At 40.4% G+C, this 20,126-nt stretch overlaps 1 protein-coding gene across 1 annotated transcript in view; it reads right to left on the bottom strand.

Annotated features, from left to right (window-relative positions):
* Positions 1 to 20,126, bottom strand: part of plxdc2b (plexin domain containing 2b) — a 121,089-nt gene that overhangs the window by 48,924 nt on the left and 52,039 nt on the right. Inside the window, exons 3-4 of the mRNA XM_005738793.2 lie at positions 8,686 to 8,832; positions 4,341 to 4,410 (exon numbers count right to left, since the gene is read on the bottom strand). Of these exons, the coding sequence (XP_005738850.1) occupies positions 4,341 to 4,410; positions 8,686 to 8,832 (217 nt within the window). The remainder of the gene's footprint in view (positions 1 to 4,340; positions 4,411 to 8,685; positions 8,833 to 20,126) is intronic.

Here is a 20,126-nt window from a genome sequence, read left to right as displayed (position 1 = left end):
GCTTTCTTTCAGTCCAGCATTGTCCAGCCACTGGTAGGATTTCTAGACAAGGTGCTTCCTTGTCTTGATGTCAATGGCTTCTATCTCCTTCTTTGGCCAGCTTATTATCCCAGCATGGTATCTGATCACTGGCAGGGCACAGGTGTTGATTACCCTGATCTTGGTTTTTCCATTCAGCTCACTCCTCAGGACTTGCCTTACCCTCTGCAGGTATTTGGTGGTTGCAACTTTCCTGGTGGCTTCTTTGTGGTTCCCATTTGCCTGTGGGATTCCCAAGGCACTTGTGCCCCACTCATGTATTGAGCCTTATGTCTTGTCATCCTAGCTGCTGTGATGCCTGACAGGTAGGTACTTCAGAGGGTATTTCCTTGAAGTTTGATGCCAGGGACAATTTTAAAGAAGTATTTCATTAGGGTAAGAAAGGATACAAGTTGTGCTTGAGAAAATAAGCAGTATGAAAAACAACTAGCTGAATACTTCAAGCAATTCAGTTCAGTCCTCTAGAAGTAGAAATGGCATGGGGTTTGTGACTGTTTCACATTGTGTAGCCAAATAATTATTAGACTTAATAATTTAACTCAATAATTTGAATCTTTTAATATAAAACTATAGAAGGGACAAGGGCATTAGCCACATATGCAACATATGCAAGGGCACCATTATTGCTGAGGAAGTCAGACAAAGGAACTGAACAGTGAGTCTGCAAATTTTTCAAAATAAAAGACACTGCAGAGGAGTGAACAAATCTGCATTACAGAAACAAACCTGACACCCATCATTCTACCTAAGCCTGTGCTTGTAGCTCACCTTCTGCCTCTGGGCTCCACTTTCAACCCTTAAAAGCTAAAGAAATAAAGAAATAAAAAATACCCAACCAAACACACACTTCTCTGAAAACATAAAGCCCAGGGTTGAAATGTTTTATTTCTTAGCCTTGATGCCTTTGCTTTCTACCACCAGCAACCCCCTGAATACATAATCCCACTTATTTGACAGTCTAAAGAAAATCAGACAGCCTCTCAATACACTAAAGAGGTGAGAGCTGCGGGGCGCTCAATAGAGAGGCGATTCATTCATTATGGCCGTCACTTACAGCAGTAGGAGACTGGACAGAACAGGAGGCATACACGAGGGAACAACAGAGAAATAGAAGTAATGGAAAGAGGGAGCGTTCAGAAAGGAGGGACAGCAGAAGACACTTCTTTATTTCAGGAGCTGTGTCTGTGTGTGCTGCTGTCCAAAAACATGAGCAGGAATTAGCAGTCCCACAAGGTCAAAGCTTCACTTTACTGATGTTGTGTTTAGACAATCTTTGTTCCTTCGTACTGAGCTGTCTTTAATTTACAGGATTTTTCTCTTCATCACAGCTCAGTTGTGAGCCAAGAAGAGGTTTCACATAGAGATTTGATAAGAAAAAAATTAGGGAGGGAGTGGGTGTCACAGGACAGCTGTGTGGTAGGAAGGCTAAGGATCGAAGGAGACAGTGTAAACTCAAATTTATAAAATAAACAAAGTCCAAAAACTAAACTAAACACTAAAAACTAAATACTGGTAACCACAGAGCCAGGGACACGCAGCACTGGCGGATAACATGACAAAGGGCAAGAAGAGACTCAGACAATTTCTAAACAAGGTACTGAGGCTAAGGGAAACAGGTGGGAGACACTAACACAAAGATGAGACTGAAGGAACAGTATAACATTGCTCTCATATAGTACATTTTTACATAGTGTGGCAGTCTGATGCACAGAGTGATTTTCTTAAAACAACACAAAACAGAGCAGTGCTGTTAGTCCAGATCGAGGGGCGACTCTTTCTAATGAAAATCTTGCTGTTTGTTGTCTTCCTCATGTCTTCTTCTAATGACATTTCATATGAGCTTTTGTTCCCAAGAGTTTAAGTACCTCACACCTCACGAATGTTATGCATTTGGCACCTTAAACATTAATGACTGCAAAACATGAAAAAAACCAAGCTGATTCGTGCAGTTGTCCTGTGTTTCCTGTAAGCCGATGCATGCATTCTTCCTCTAACAAGTGACAGACCAACCACTGAAATCAGTGCACAGCTTGATAACAGCTGGCAGCGGTCAGATCATATTTCATCACTTATATTCACACTCAGCCTCTCTACTCTGGCTCTCAGCTGACTGCAGTATGTTGTAAGCAGAATTATTCAAATGTGCATGCGTCACTTTTTTCTTTTAGTTTACTTTGAAGAAAAGTAGAAAAGTCTTAATTCTATTATTAATATTTGTATTCATTATTTTTATTCATTGTTAAAGACATTCCTTGAACCTGTTTCCACTAGAAATTGACGTCCTTGTGTATTAGTATCTACAGTAATCTGCCTTATTTCATTTTAAAACAGCCACCATTACTTTTCCAGAAAGCTAAAACATCAATGGGAACCTACTCGGTTAATTTCTCACTCTGTACTTTAATGTTGGCTCTCTGTAGTTTAGAATAATCTTTATGTGTATTATACTGGGCCTTTGTCCAGTGCCTCAGTTCACCAGAACTGTCTCTGTTGACGCCAACCTCCCTTTAAGCCACCTTTCTTTTGATTGGATGCCCCTCGCTAACAGAATGTGCATGAAGCTTCTGTGCTCACAGCCTGAGCTGTTCAACTGATGTGAACAAAATAGGGATATCTGCTCTCACTGACATCATATAAAGCAAATATTACAACAAAAAGTCTAAAACAGGGTGTTTTTACTTGAAGCCTCAGGCTTCTGGCTTACTGGGATATGCTAACCTCATTATTTGAAACTTTGGCCATGTTTAACATGAGAGTCCATCAATGTAGGCAGTTTAAAGAGGAAATGCACCTTAAGTTCTTAGAATGAGGCCTTTTTGATGTTTAAATCTACAGTCACTGTATCAAAAAAGTTGAAAAGTACACTTGGACCATAGATGTGTATTCAGGATACATGCCAACCCAGTCTTGGTGCCTGGATCATTAATATGTTTGAGGATTGGCTGCTTTACTGTTTGGAAAGTAATGAAATCCGAATGCAACTCCGCTGCCGTTTTGTCACCCTCTGTTAAGAAATTATCTTTTCCAGCAGAGTTTTTCCGCGTAGGAAGCAAGAAAGAAAAATATCTGCTTAAGTAAAAAGTGTGACCTGCTGACAGAAATGAAGGCAGGCTGCAAAGATGGTACAGTGGTGAGAGGAGGGCGAGCTGACTGATAGGTCCTGAAATGGAGGGATATGAGGAGGGTGTCTCGGAGACAAAGTCCCCGAGGCCTGTGAGAGGCAGATAGCTGCCTCCTCCTCCTCTTCTTCGCGGCCTTGTCCCTCCATCTCTGTCTGGAGAAATGCAAATTCCTGTTATCTCTTTCGGGCTAGTAGCGCCTCTGCCCATCCGTTCCTCCTCACCATCATCCAGAACGTCTCTAAAGCCCGCTGAACTTTCCCCAGCGATCGAGGATCAAGTGGGGACACGAGACAGTGACGAGAATGAAGATAAGAGACACAACTGATTATTTCTTTATTATTCCACCGACAGTTAAACGCTGCACAACATCTCTGAAATAGTTGAGTAAGTGCAGGGCTTTAGTCTTTGATGTGATAATAGACGGTTGGGGTGTTGCGGTTTCGCCATCAAGACTCAAGTGGAAAATTGCTTTGCACACTCTGGCAAACACGTCTGCTGCGTCATGTGTCTCGCCCCCAGATACACATCCTCTGATACCCCAACCTCTTTATCCACGTCTATCAGGGTGCGCTGGGTCACTCGGCAGAACGACTCCTGTCTCCCGTCCAAACCTACTGGTCTGGTTTCTCCTCCAGTTAAGTCTGGTGTGCAGAGTGTTGGGAGTGGTTTGTTGTTTTATCCCCTACTCTAGCAGACTATCCCACGGAGGTAAGAGCTGTAAATGTCTTGTATCAGGCTGCCTGCTTGGCTGGAAGATTGTTGTTGGTGGTTTTGTACTGTGGTTTGTGCCAGACAAGGTTTTTAAACCCTGAATCTCCCTGATTTAGTTTCCAAGAAGCATCTTTTGCAGAAATAACTCATTGTTTGGTCCCCTTTTCTGTATTTAGGGGGGATATCTCTTTGTACAGTAGCCACACCACACCCACAGGTTCACCAAGTACTAGAAACACATTCAGACATGAACACATGTATGCACACAGACTGTGGTTTTCTTCCCCATTTCATAAATGCCTCTGTACTCCAGACTCATTTCATAAATCTCACCACATTCCCTGCTAAACCCCATAGCAATAAAAATCTGTCTGTGTACAGTATAATATACCAAGCACAGGCAGTATATCCAATAATAACACTAATAAATATGGCTGAGAACAGAGGGCAAAAGCAGTGTTCACTTACCACCGGTCGCCACTGTGATTTCACGCAGGTAATGTCCGTAAAAAGGAAAATCGAAGGACAGATTAACTCTCTGTGAAAAAACAAAAACAAAAAACAGACAGATGACCTCAGTCAGGATGATAGAGCTAAGACAGGATCCAAGAAAAAGCTGTTTTGATCTTAAAAAAACAAAGAGGATTTAGATTAGAAGGAAAATGTGAAAAACAAATACCAAAGTGCCCGGTGTGATACATCTGCTCTACTTTACAGGGTAATCTTTATGAGAAGAAAGAAGTCCTACAAACTAAAAAAGACAAACACTGAACTCAAAGTTTTGCTGAAAAAAAATGTTTATGTCACAGCTGAAATATACAATGTGAAGCAATGACAGTACTTTCTTAAACACTCATGGAGAAATACTTATATTCAAATTCAAATTCAAATTTTATTTGTCACACACAACCATACACAGTATGACATGGGGGTGAAATGTTTGTAGCTGTACAATGCCTGACCATTAAATGACATATACACCTTATCTCTGCATGTAACTATTCAGTGGCGGTCGTTTTTTACCTAGGAAAACATGAAGTCTTGAGCCACCCCTTAGTTTATTATATTCTGCTTTCAAAGAGCCAGATCTTCTTTTGAATTTATAAAGTACGATGAGCAAAGGTTGTTTCACTAAAATACAAATGCTTCCCACTTCTTTAGTTGAATCTGTCAAAAAATGCCAAATATATTATACAGTTTGGCCCCTTGTGAATAAGGCAGTGGACAAAAGTAGGGTTTACTGTTCTTCCATGTATGTTTGTACATGCTTCAATAAATCAGTGCAACTATTCCCCATTTTCCTAGCAAAATATAGAGAAATGAGGATATGGCTCGGGACTTACATGTCAGCACTGTGACTCCCAAAGTCAGAAGTATGAAATATGTCTTTACCTACCCTCTGAACTGACCCATACATAAAATTCAAGGCTCACTTGAGACCACTTTTTACGTTTTACTATAAATTTCTATTAGATTGAGACAGAAAAAAAATGGCGTGGCAGGAAAAGATCTTTTTGGTAAAACCCAAGACACATATTACCGGTAGAAATCTCAACCCTCTAGATCAGTGTTTCCCAACCACTGTGCCACAGCGCATAGGTGTGCCATGAGAAATGATCAGGTGTGATTAGTACTCTAAGCAATCAGCCTGAGTAACGGGCAGAACAATTACATTCTCTTCCACTAGAGGGCAGTACAACTACCTGCTCTAATTAAATAGGTTGCCAACTGTGAGACGATCCAGCGCATGATAGCAATAGATACATATTTGAAAAGAGAAAGTTGTCAATCTGACCTGGGTCCTGGAGATGAAGGCCCTAGCATGAGTAGTGGTTACAAGAAAGCATAAAAGCTATACTGGGGTCAAATCGAACCAATTCTGCTATACCTGGTGCGCGGGGGGAAATGATCAATTTGCTTTTGGTGATTTTTTTGTTTGGTGATGTGCCGTGTGATCTTTCCAATGTAAAATATGTTCCGTGGCTCGTAAAGGTTGGGAAACACTGCTCTAGCATACTAGTAGGAATAATCGCATGACTAATGTGCACACATCACCTCTCAGTGAGGTGCAATTCGGCACCTTGAAAATCTAGAGCACGGACCGTGCTCTAGATTTTCATCAGGTGTACCGTGCAGCACGGTACACCTGATGATTTCTCACGACACACATATGTGCCGCTGTACAGTGATTAGGAAACACTGTGCTGGAGTTGGTAGTAACAGTTAGCAGAAATAGTCTATCCGGTCACTTCGTAGCGGAGGAAAGTCATGCTTTAAGTTTAACAGCTAACAATAGCTTTCCTGTGTGCTTCATCCAGACTAATTAGCTCTTTCTTTTCACACTAACTCACCATACTAAAATCTTCTAAATGGTAATATTTGACCAGCCAAAAATCATCAACATCACTGTTACCAATGTATGTTTCATGCTAACGTTAGCATTTAGCTCAAAGCATTATCCAGCGTACCCTCATAGAGCTGCTAGCATGGCTGTAGATTCTTGAGGCCTACCATTTCTCACGGGAAATATTTTAACAACAAGCTTTTACACAGAGATGGGCTCATATTGTATTTATAAATATTTTCAAATGAACGGAGACATAATAAAATTATCTTTAAGAGACTACAGGGTAGCCAAAAATGTATCCTATAAATTATAGTTTACATTCATTGTTTTATCCCTCGGGTTAAATTCCAGACACTGCCAGTAAGTGTTATGGAGATGGACAGTCCACAGTGAACATGCTGATATTATGCATGGTCCTACAGATTGTGCCAGAGGGAGTAATCCTGTGGCAAACCACGATGAATCTTGAAGACCATAGAGACAATCCAGAGCTTAACTTTTCTGCACTCCGGTGATGAAGCTAACCTCTGTGACTGCATTTTGTTTTACAACTTTATTAGCCAATTTCTTTGAGTAATAGCTGGCAGCCGGCACAGTTTGGAAGGAAGATCTCTGAGTATATGCAGGACTTTAACTGTCTTCATTAAAAAGTCTATTTGTTTAAAACGTTAGTCTGCTGAGGTTGTGCCGCAGATCTGTTCAGCACAGATGGTTTTCCCTGCTTCTTTCGCTCCAATATGAAATCAAATTATTCAGCCGAGAATTCCAGCGTCTACTTTTGACTCCAGATTCCTCAGTTGACCGCTGAATTAGGAATTCACTTCGTAAAACAAAGTCAGAGAACCTTTCCCCGATGCTGTTTACAAGAACTCCTCGCTTCTTAGCCGGGACGTTCAGTGGCTAAAATGAATAGCTTGCCTCAGAGTGGATAGCTCAATCCATCACCACCCAGCTGAAGGTAAAGGAGCAGAATTCACAATGTGGGCCTCTATTCTGTATCCTTGCCAGCTATTGCTCACCCTGGGCAGTTTTTCTTTCTCTCTCTCTTTCTTTTACTGCAATTCTGCTTTGTTTCTCAGTCAGTCTGCTGCTGCCTTGTGTGACTCCATCAGTATGCAGCTTGCATGCATCACCTGCTTGTGCTGAGGTGGAGGGAGGGGAGCTTTCTAATTTTTTCACTGCAGGGATACTTTTAATGGTAAAAATGCAAGAAGAATTACTTGCTGTTTTTAGCCTTAAAAACAACCGTAGTCCTTCCAGTAATGTGTGTGTAGTGATAAGAAAATAACTGTTTTCAGAGGGGTTATTGTCACGATCCTCCTCATTTACAGTGACAAATTGTACACTTTAAGTCAGCTTTATATGTTATGTCTGCTTCGTTGGATGTCCCAAATCTACAATCTGGTTCATTCTTAAAAAGGGTCAACTAAAGTGCATGGTGAATTATTTCTACTTCATAACATCTAAGCAAGTATCCCCTTCATGAATGGAAATACAGAGGGTTTATGACAAGGTTATAGTCAAGAACAGGAAGGACAGATTAGACTTTGGCAGAAAACATTTAAAAGAGTCTGCACAGTTTTGGAAAAAACTTATTTTGACAGATGAAACCAAGATTAGCTTGAACCAGAATGATAGGAAGAGAAAAGGATGAAGGAGAGAAACAGCTCAAAGGATGAATTATGGCATGGGCATGTATGGCTGCCAGTGGAACTGGGCCACTAGTCTTTATTGATGATGTGCCTGCTGATAGAAGTAGCAGGATGAATTGTGAAGTGTACAGGGCTATGCTCTCTGCTCAGACTCAGCCAAATGCTGCAAAGCTGACCAGACAGAGCTTTACAATGCAAATGGATAATGACCCATAGCATACCACAAAAGCAACCCAAGAGTTTCCAAAGCAAAGAAATGGGGCATTTTTCAATGTCCAAGTCAGTCACCTGATCTCAATCTGATAAAACATGCTTTTCAGTCATTAAATATAAAAATATACAAAAAAGGAACCACAAACTTCTGTTGTACAGTGGCAGAAATATAAAAGTTGTGCCTTTGTCCAACTAAACGCAGAAAGACTGTTAGTCTTATTATGTCCTACCAATCTTTACTGTGTCAAATGTAAAATGTCTTAAAGTTGGATAATAATTGTGGTTCCACAGTAACAAAGATATTGTAGTGAGCAGCAGTTGTAGATGGAGCAATAGGTCCATTTCTGGAAAAAACACCAACATCTGTGAACCGAGCTAAAGCAGATCAAAGCACCTGTACACAGAATTCAACATAAGTAAGGTTCAGATGTAAACATATTTCCTTTAAAATGCTCAGATTCATTTTCAGGATAATAAAATTATAGCTCATAACCATTTATCAGAGTGAAAAACACACATCTGATGGATAATTTTTGGTATCAAATGTCTTTAAATATGCCAACATCGAGTAAATCTCCTCTCATGATGTGTGTTGACTTACCGCAGCTTGTCTGTGTGTGTTGGACAGAATGCCGTGGATCTTCACTTTGTCCTTGTCCATCTGGTCGATATTTACCCACAAGCCCTTGCTCATCGGATCTGAAGGGCCGTACGTTTTTGATGTGTAGTAGTTGTGATCTGTATCCTCCTGAAGAATGAAAGAGAAAATAAGATAATACATCGGGTGAGTCTGAGTCGATCTGTGAAGTTTGCGCCCTTATTATACTGTACAAAGTGTAGAGAATATAAACGCATTTAAAAATAGAGATTGTGCAGCTCATTGCAGTCTTATACACAGTTACCACTAAATAAAAATAAAACACATGCATATGGAAATTCACTGACATCCAGTATTTTTAATTTTGCAGCTAACCAAATTACTCACTAAATTAGATTATAACAGTCCCCGTCCTTTCCTTCAACCTCTTTCCTTTAAAGCGCTCAGCACATGTACTGCTTTTAATGTTTCCTAATAAAATTAAACAACAAAAAAATGCAATCAGCTCCTTTTTCTCTTAAAAAGCCTGCAAAGTCAGGGCTGCCTTTAATAACAGAGCCATCCATGAACTTTTACAAGGCCATACGAGACGGGCTTGTCTGCTTTTACTGTTTCCTGTGCAGAATTAAGAAGAATGTTCGTGTTGTCTGTTTCCCGCAGGGTCTAATGAGGTACCTTGCAGCTGTGTCTTTTTATTTGAAACACTGTTAAAGTTTATGTTTTGCTGGATGTACATTACTTGCGACTGTGATCTGACTAATAGGAGCTCACAGAGCTCTGCAGATGCTTTGATATATGGGCGGTAATATTCAGAGCTTGTCAAAAGGCCATGAGACAAACATTAATTAAAGCACAATCCTTCCCTGTTCAGTTCGTTTTGCTTCAAGGATTCATATTTCCCCTCAGAGAGTTATAATCTAATACCGCTATTCAATATTCAGCCTGCTATATAAGACAAGGGGAGATAATGTTTCAGGCCTGGCAAAGCCTCTGTGGGACTGATAAATATCTGAATCCCAAATGGAGTTCAGTCATGTAGGTGGTGCTACTTCTGATTAATGTGTACATTTAAACAAACACTGCCACAAGCCTTTCATCACAGATTAACGTGCAGACAGACCATGTCAGGGAAAAAGGCCCCTTCAGGCAGTCTTATTCAGCACATTACTCCCAGAATAGAAAACAAGTCTACTTGTAAAACACACAAATGCAGGGCTGTAAAGTTTCCTGCTAATCAGCACAGGATGATTTCTTGTCTCACGCAGAGAGAGCGAGGGAGATGTAGGCTCCTCAGAGGTGAGAGGGGCCAGCTGGAGAGTTCTTCAAGTAAAGGGGACGGTGGGCAGGGCGCCATCGTCCAGCTGGGTGTAGGTGGATGTGAAGCTGTGGGGGCTTCTCAAGAGAATAACAAACACAGTACAAGGAGCATAAAAAAAATGCTCACACAAATAGTTTTGGTGGGAGGTTGAAAGAGGAAGGTCCCGTTTCTTTAAAACATCCACAAAAATGTCCAACAAGTAAAGTGTAGTACTCAAAATCAGTGTGGGAAAATACAAACATGGTGAGAAATCTGCTCCCACTCTGGTCTCGGTTTTGGGTGGCTTTTATGGGAAACTCGAACAGGTAGGCGCCAAGACAAAGAACAAATAACTCTACTTAATTAGATTTCAGTCCAAAAGTTGGTCAAGAAACCGAGATTCAGTTAGGATTCTTTGAGTTTAGCCTTCATCTGTCTTCAAAAGAGTAGACAGTGCTTATGGTTAAAGTTACACTGTATAAAAGAAGATTGCAGCATTCCTTTTCTCCCAGTTCAAGTGTATAAACATAACTAGGGTGGCTGCTACAGGACAAACATCTTTTCGTCAACCAAGAGAGATCAAAAACATTAAGTTTAGACTGTACCCAATAAATGCTGTGGCTGGCCAGCGTGTTTCTACTAATGTCTGAACCAGATCCAGATCTGCCCCAAAGTTTTTCACTATCTGTGGATGGCTGTCAGTTCAGCTATCAATGCTTATTTATTCTGGAAGAAGCGGTAAAACTTTGTGAAATGAGTCTGATACAGGTCAGTGAGCCAGAGAAGCTCACTTTTGACCGATACCAGCGATACTGAAGTGGATTGTTTAGGATATCCAGAACTGTTGGTAGTTTCTGCTGCTGTTAGCTACTGTTAGCCTCATTTAGCTGCTGTTAGCAGGTGTTAGTGAAACAGTCTTTGAAATGAACATCTGATGGACTCCCCATGAGAAAATGTAATCAAACTGTTTATCAGAGGGAAAGGAAAGATTTTTAGCATACTAGAACCTAACATTAGCTGGCATGATGTTAGCTTAAAACCAGCTAATGTTGTTGTTTAGCTGGCTCTTGTCAGCTGTGTGGAGGGTTGCAGGACAATAAGTAATTGTGACAATATTGGGAATAATTGAGCATGTATATACTTATTCTCGTTTGTTTAAGTGCCTGACTTGAATTCAGCAAATGAGGCTTGAGGTGAAAAGGAAGAGGATGACATCTGTACTGTATATTCTATGTATTTATTATCTCACTCTTATTGCCTCTTTATGCCCTGTCCTAATGTTCAATGTCATGCTGCTCTGTTGTATCTTAATTGCCCCTTGGGGATAAATAAAGTCTTTCTGATTCTGATCTTATTAAGATGCCTGTGGCATTGTCTTTTTCCTTTGCGTTTTTGCTTTTTTGGTTAAGGGGACCACTTCCTGCTATACCATTAAAGTTTAAAGGAATCTAAAATCAGAAGTAGCAAAATCTCTTCTTACTGCCAGTTTTCCTTTAAGAAACCTTTAAGAAACTTGTGTGTGATAGTAGCTCCTTTGTTGTGGAAAGTTTGCATTGAGTCGGTGGGAGAAGTAGCTTCAGCCGCGGTGAAGCACATGCTGACAGCCAGGATTAAGTGACTGTAATCAACCATATAGTGTCTGGATATGTCTCAGCATAACAACTATCCAACCGTTCTTTATTGTCTTCCTCTTCCTGTCCTCGTCATGCAGAATTCATCTCCAGAGTAAAGGTTGTCAGTGAGCCAAGTCAAAGTAAAGATAGCACCAAAAGTTAAATTCAAACTCTGAGCAAGAATTAGCATCTCATTCAACATTCTGACATGACAAGCTACTCCATTTGAAGCCTGTAAGTGATATAGAAATGAGGCTTCGTTTCATGGTCTCATTTGTGTATGCATATGCACTTACATGTTTAAAAATAGGGCTAAAATGCGGCTTTTTCTTGACTCGACTTGAACAGAAATGTGTGTATTGTCATTAGATGATGAGGGCTGGCACTACGATTGGCAGACCTGCTGGGATTGATGCTGAGCGTGACTTCATCGCCCACCGGATCTCACGCTATGCTTGATTTAAAAGGAAAAAAACGCTTTAAATCCATCCTAAACACTTTGCCCTTTGGTCTACCCCACTATACAAACAGCCACATTCATACAAATGTTACACTATCATTCACATATATAACAAAATAAAAAACATCATCATGAAAGCTGCCTGTGTGGCATTAAGTCATGGTGACATTTTGACAAGTCTAAACCTAGAGAAATCCCTTTAAGGTAAAGTAACTGCAGTCATTTTCATATGCACGATTGCATTTTGAAATGCACACCAGGACATAAAGACAGCTGACGTCTTTCATAAATCAAAACCCACAGAGGTTGTTAGACGTTCCACTCACCAGAAAGAAAAACAGTTGAAAAATCACTGGTGACAGTATAAATCCAAAAATGTGGAGCAGAATATTTTTAATATATTATTAGAAGCTACATGGAAGAGATACCCATCTCTGTTTTCAGCTTAAACTGCGGCGTCCCTGAGCTGACCTCTGTAGTTCAGCTTATTGCACAGTTGAACTCATGAACACCTAGTGCATCATATTTGAGATTTCTTTTTTTAATAGTAATAGTATGAGGAATACCTCGTCTCCTTGATATCATAGAGAGACAAATACACATAGAAACTGGGTGATAGAGCAGTCTGAGCTATAAGCTTTTGGCTCTCAGGGGTCTGATTAAACTTTTCCCATGTTTAACATGATCATTCACTATAGGTACCTGGTAAAGTGTTCATCAATAGAATTACCCAATCAGCCAATCACATAACAGCAGCTCACTGCATTTATGCATGTAGACATGGTTAAGATGACCTGCTTAAGTTCAAACAGAGCATCAGAATGGGGGAAAAAAGAGGATTTCAGTAACTTTGAACATGGGGCGATCGTGGCTCAAGAGTTGGGAGTTCGCCTTGCTGGTTCGAGCCCTGGCTTGCACAGTCTCGGTCGTTGTGTGCTTGGGCAAGACACTTCACCCATTGCCTACTGGTGGTGGTCAGAGGGCCCGGTGGCGCCAGTGTCCGGCAGCCTCGCCTCTGTCAGTGCGCCCCAGGGTGGCTGTGGCTACTATGTAGCTTGCCATCACCAGTGTGTGAATGTGTGTGTGAATGGGTGAATGAGTGGATGATTGGATGTGTAAAGCACTTTGGGGTCCTTAGGGACTAGTAAAGCGCTATACAAATACAGCCCATTTATGGAATGGTTGTTGGTGTCAGATGGGCTCATCTGAGTATTTTCCAAACTGTTGATTTGCTGGGATTTTCCCACAAAACCATTTAAGAGGATAATTACCAGCTTGCAAAGGAAAGCAGAAGAGAATATCTGAATGTAACAAACCTTGAAGCAGATGGGCTACAGCAGCAGAAGACCACACCGGGTGCCACTCATGTTAGCTAAGAACCGGCGGGTGGTGGCATGGTAGGCGAGTTCTTGGCACTCTGTCAGCCTCTTAGCACCACAGCTAGGTCCCTTAGCTATGGAAACACCACAGCCTACCTGAGTATTGTTGCTAACCATGTTCATTCTTTTAAGACCACAGTGTACCCATCCTCTGATGACTACTTTGAAGATAATGTTCAAATGATCTTAACTGGTTTCTTGAAAATGAAAATAAGTTCAGTGTACTCAAACGGTCTCCACAGTCACCAGATGTCAATCCCATAGAGAACCTTTGGGATGTGGTGGAATAGAAGGTTCAGTGGTTATGTGTGTATTATTAGTGTAAAGTCAAATGTCAGTTGTATATTCATACACAGTGGGGATAAGTTCAAACTGACACCCACAGAGTTACAGATGTGGATCAGCTGCTCTGAAAAGCTCAAGCAGGAGAAGGTGAATGTGAAAGCTGAAAAAATGTCTCTTAGATCCAGTATTTCATCTCTTCTTCATAAAGTGATAGACTACAAATAGATGGAGATGGAGAAATACAGTAATTGCTGTTGATAATGGATCACTTTGTGGATCTCGTGTACAAAAACAAACTGCTGTAAAGATTCAGAGTACAAAACCCATCCTCGATTCACTCCCATCTCTGTCTGAGGCATTTACTCAGGCTGCCCATTACATCAATATTGCATTATACCGAGACCTGAATATCTGGGCCAACATAGTTTCAATACTGAATGACTCTATAATATAAAGTAGAACCAAATAAAGTAATTTAGCACGTTGAGATTATTCTGGGTCCATTACTGAAATAAAATACGTTTTTTAAATAGTTATTCAAAAGTAGATAGCTGCGGCTGTGATTCGATGGGGTTTTTCAGAGGATAAGAGGAGAGTACACTAAAAACTGTAATCCCCTCAACTGTGATCATGTCTCTGCTGCAGCAGGACTCGAGCTTTGAATAAATGATTCAATATGTTGGGATTAAGATGCACATCTGCCAGCTTTCTTTTTCCCAAGACAACACTATCGTGCACAGTTACATCACGCTGAAGCGTGTTTGAAAAAGCATTTAAAGGACGCCATCGCTCATGTGTGCGGCTCTTCTTCAGTAGATAATGGTTGCCATCCATTACTTTTTGCCACACTTCTTCTAGTTTCAGCAGCTTGCTGGTGTTGGTAGGGAAACATCATCATGGCTGTGCCAGAGTATTTCAGACCTGCTGTAACAGCAGAATGGAAACTGAACTAAAGGTTTATGATGAATGCAAAATGTTGGACCGGGCCATTTCCCAGAATGCTCAGGCATGACCCAAAATAAACCAAAGGATAGCAAAACTGGATCCAATAATAATCAAGAGAATAGCAGCGTCATTATCATTAATTTCTATAATTTTTGTATTCATTTTGTAATAATATTTTTATTTTCTATTTCTATTCCATTTTGAAAACAGATTTCTACACAGTGACATGCAGAATTTCTAATCAATGGACTAGATCTTGTACTGCTACCAGCCAATTTCTGGGTTCTATTAGTTATCCAAATAATATTCCTTAATCATGACACACCTGCACACAAACAGCTCATTTGGAAAAGGAAAGGATTTGGCTGATATCAGATTTTGTCTGAGAATGATTCACCTTCAGTTTATCTGAATCTATGGTCAGAATGTAAAGAATCACCACTGCAAGAAGCAGGAAGTTGTTAACCATCATCCCTAGAGACAGGCCACAGCCAACGGGTTCGCAGACTGATCTACAACTAACGATCAAATAATCGATCAATTACACATTTGACAGGCTGGAAAGAACAAATGCGCATTATAATTACTGAGCATAACGTTAGTTCAGATCAAGTTCATCCACAATACAGATCAGCAGATGGGTCAGTTGACAATCCTCTACTCATCCTACTGGCAGATCTCACATACCTGCACTAGTAGTTTGACCACAGCTCCTTCATATGTGGAAATCCGAAGGTAGGAAAAGCAGCTAGTGGACAATCAAAGCCATCCCTTTAAATTCACGTGGTTACCTGATATCTCAGAGGACAGTGGCAGTATTTAATCCAATGATTATCATTGGACTGGGCCCAAACTATAGCCTTAACTCAGGCTGCACAGAACCACATTGACTGATAAAGACTAAATACAACTCAGGACAAGTGATCATGTTTCAGAGAGCAGTGAAACAAATGGAGAATACATTCAGTGAGCAGACTGAAGTGAATCCAGGCATCTAATGTATAATTCAATGTGTACTCTCATCTGTGGGTTTACAGTAGAATTTAATTTGCAAACTGTCTGATGGGGCTGCTCTTTAAAGCGATTTCCATGGACTCAGAAATACACAGAGTGGACTACACACACTACCGGCTCTCTTTGTTCATCTGAAGAAGTGACTACAAACCAACGAGCTGCCTGACCCACTGAGAAACGTCTACACCCGTACTGCTGCAAGGTAGAAACTCAAAACTGAATTTAAACAAGCGTGGGTTCATCGGAAGAGCATCCGTGAGCTGCAGCAGCTGCCTGAGATGGTATGGCATTACACAGTCTAAACGGTGAGCAGTGTAAAGGCGGTAAACATCTCTTTCCAAACACGTTATCCCCCGGGAATCTTTTAACCGACTCGACAAACCGAAACACAAAACAAACAAATTAGGGCAGGTTCTGAAACTGCAGCTCAGGCGAGCAAAGTAATGAAAATTAGCAAACCGAATGACTCCCTTAAGAAACACAAATAAATAGTGAATGTAGTGAAGCATGTAACCCCCCCAAGTGCCTCCTGAGCACTTGGGGGGTCTCAGACATCCAATAACATGTCTCCACCATAAACCACACCTCTATTACTACATATCAAAGGAAGCTACACAAACACACAAATAGAAGTGGGATGGATAAACCCCCGAAAAACGGATATATTTTTGCTGGCAATCTGACATGCTTGACTCTGGTTAAATATCAGCTCAGTGTAGATCTGAACATCCAGATGTGAACATAAGTGTATATTTTCATCTCAGAGAGACCACAAGGAGTTTTATGTCTCTCTTGTGTTGTCGCAACATGATAAGGGATTTGAAAAAGGAGCAGTCTGCACAATTTATCATCTGAGCGGCTGCTGCATGCCCTCTGCCGCTGACGGTTTTATTCCTCATTCCTCATAAAGATAAGATTTGAAATGTTGCCTCTGACAGCAGGAAACCCCGAGTAAAATAAAGCAAAGTAGAGCTTTTTCAAATGTATGTCGTCTTATGTTTACTTGTTGTAATTTTGTCTCCTTGATTGTCTATTCTGTGAATCTGTTCCTTTTCAGTAAACACGCCATCCATCCATTGTGCTGCTGTCTAATCCTCACTTATGCTCCCTGAGGAGGTTACTTTCATTTCTCTCACTGAAGGGTGTTTTCAATCTCACTTCAAACTCTAAGGACAGAGGGTGTTTAATGCTGTGCAGAGTGTAAAGCCCCAATGACGCAGATTTGTAATATTACGTTGTAGAAATAAAAATGGCTTCACTTTAGGTCAGGGCTACATATTCCTTCTGCTTGGTATGCGAACAGGACCTCGAGGTGATTTCTAGGACTGAGTTTTTGTTGGAGTGGAAGTAGAGGTAGTGAAAAGGTGCAATGCTTTTTATCTCCTGTCTCGGTGAACAATGACTGCAAACGCTGTGTTGCAGGGTAATGAAGCAGGAATGCGGCGTTATGCATTTAAAAAAGGAAATGGGCTGCGCTCTTCTTCTGCATGTTTCTGTCACAAATCAATGTCTGCCCTTTCTCAACGTTAACAGAGTGCTAGCATCTCATTTAAAGGAAGTCTGCACTTGAAGAACAGTGTTTACCAAACTTCTGTATTTCTTTTTTTAAGATATGCTCTTGCTGACAAAGTGTGACCAGCTTCATGCTGCTGTGGAAGTGTTTCTAAAGTTAATGTGTTAATATTATTCACGGGCTTGTGCATATTTCACTGGATTCTTCTCTTAACTTTGACTCGCTGTACTTCGCTCGCGCCTCGAAAAACAAGTGTTGAGCATCATGTAACTGACAAAATTTTTTTTTGTTTACACGGGGTGGGTGGGGGTGTTTATCAGACCGCTGATGTGTGAAGCTATTTTGAAGACACTGTATAACAGTTATTTTTCCCTAATCACTGTTCATAATTGGGAGAAATCATGCCCACCTGCCACCGAGCATAAACGGAGAGGAGGTGGGGAGAGTCTGTAGTTTCAGAACACACACACATTGTCTCAAAAAAAACCAAAAAACACTACAAAGATTGTATTTCCTGAAATCCCTGAGGAAAATGAATCTCTCTCAAAAACCTTCTGTTGTCTTTCTACCAATACACCGTTGAAAGTGTCCTCACCCAGGGCGCTCTGACACATATGGAAACAGTTCTGCAGAGACTCATAAAAGCTGCACTAAAGATGGCCACACACAGCTGCCTGCTCTTAGACACATATGCACGTCATGCAGCTTTCAGAAAGTATTGTAAAGGACTCTCACATCAGCTGTTTGAATGTCTGCTCTCAGGTAAATGTCATAAATCCATCAAAGCACGCACCACAGGACTTTTTTTTTTTTTTTATCATCATCACACTGAACTCTGCTTTAAAATCAAACACTCGATAAATCAATTAGACATCAAATCTATTAATACCATTCACAATATCATTTACTTTTTATACACAGTTTTCTTATAGAAATACAATATTTTTATAGAATTGCTGCGGCCACTTTTACTCTCTTAAGCATCCATACACATCTGGAACTAAGCTAAAATAGCCAATGACAGCTAAGAAGCCAGCTAAATCATTTAGCATTGAGCTGGCCTTGAATCATGTTGTGTGTTATGTACATGGATTTTTTTGATAGGCGATCTGGCAACTTGGGTAACATAAGATGACACACAAAATGTGCTAATCCGTGCATTATAATTGGTCGAAAGGGTCACGTAAATTTTGTGAATATCCCAGGAGAAGTAGCAAAACGGGAGGGTGCCCGGAGATGTCTTAAAATGCGGGAGAAACCTGGAAAAGAAAGGAATGTTTGCGGGTGTTTTTTTTGCTTTATATGACTTTCCATTGAAAATTAACTGTAACCAGTCACCCCTTTACTGGCAGCATGAACATGCCATTAGCCTCTGTGGTTAACTGGGGTTCTTATGTAGCCAGTGGACACCCAAGGAACAGATTGAAAAATTTTGAATGTAGATATAATTTAGAAAAAGAATAGCAAATTAATAAAAAGCTTAATGCTGATGGTTTTGAGATTGCATTTCAGCCATTATGTTACCCTTTTGATATCCAAAAAGACGACAAAATCCCCCAAAAAACATGTTAATATTAGTCAGACTACAAACAGAAAGCTTCCACACTGAGACGGTTGTTTCTTCCTTCCAGATTTATGTAGATATCAGTTTATAGAGATCATCAGATTACTGATGGATTGCTGCACCTACATGCTCAGGTCTGTTGTCTGCTAGTTGATTTTGTTTTCATGGGCTCCAGGGATACGAGAGTCAGATCAGACACAAGTGTAGATTTTTGTAGAGATGGTAGAGAGGCTTCCCTCTCAATATTTAGAACAAGTGCATCTTCACCCGAAGGTAAAAGCACAAAAGCATCCATGTTTTAATTAGTTACTCAGAGAAGAAATAAAGCCTCACACTTGGACAGGTCGTCTTCCCTTCTCAGTTTATCTTTTTCACTTTGAAAATATTAACTTTAATTATGAGAAGGAATTAAACACTGAGCCTTTGTAGCAAGTGAGAGCCTGACCGCCTTATATTTCACAAGTGCATTTTTCCTGTGTGACTGTTACTGTAGTTATGTATGTCAAAGAATACTCAGCATTGTCCGTGTTACATGGACACCATGGAAAATGGTGGATATTCACTAAAGGGTCTATAATTTTAACACTTTCACCACAGGGGGCAGTGTTTTACTAGTGTATGTGTACTTAACTGTGTGCTGCTGTTCTTTAAACCTTCTTGGTGCTTTTTGTCGAGATGTGAACCTTGGTTTTTGTTGCCTCCTGCTTAAAAAAAATCTGTTTGTTGTGTATTTCATTTAGTTGCACTTCCATCCTTTGCTCTGTTTCTCACCTATTTTGTGCCACACGTGTCCTCTTGGGTATAAATGCCTCCAGCCTTGCTATCCCCACTGCCACCTTGTCTTTGTTCAACTCTGATGTAAAGTTTTCACGGCATAAACTTGTCTTTTCTTCCTGTTTCCTGTTTTATTCTGTTGTATTAATGTTGGATTTTCTTGTGTATTGACTTGTTTTACCTTTTACCTGCCCTTGCCTATGCTGTTTACCTTTCCTACACTGATTAAAGGCAGAGCTCTTCCTCCATGACAAAAACATTTTTAGTCCTGAACCGATTTCCTTCGTCTTGCACCGCTGAAAATGTTTTCCTTTACCTGGTTAAATAACGGTTACATGAACTCTGTGTATGACCTTGTGGTAGAAAGCAGTATTACATGAAAACACAGCCACTGCCTTAGTTCAAATTTATTTGATATCTCTTCAGCCCAATACAAAGATGTATATACATAGCAGCTGTTCCCTCACGATCTATTGATACTGTTACTTTTGGAGGAGTTTAGATGATCTCTAACAACAGGAAATTAAAGAAGTACTGTGCATTAAAAAATTATGGCATTAGTTACCATTAGGTTGTGATTTATGGGATAAAAATTCAGAG

Source organism: Pundamilia nyererei, unplaced genomic scaffold (assembly GCF_000239375.1).
Source record: "Pundamilia nyererei isolate P.nyererei 1_Seehausen unplaced genomic scaffold, PunNye1.0 scaffold00087, whole genome shotgun sequence".
NCBI lineage: Eukaryota > Metazoa > Chordata > Actinopteri > Cichliformes > Cichlidae > Pundamilia > Pundamilia nyererei.
This window is presented reverse-complemented; position numbering and strand designations above follow the sequence as displayed.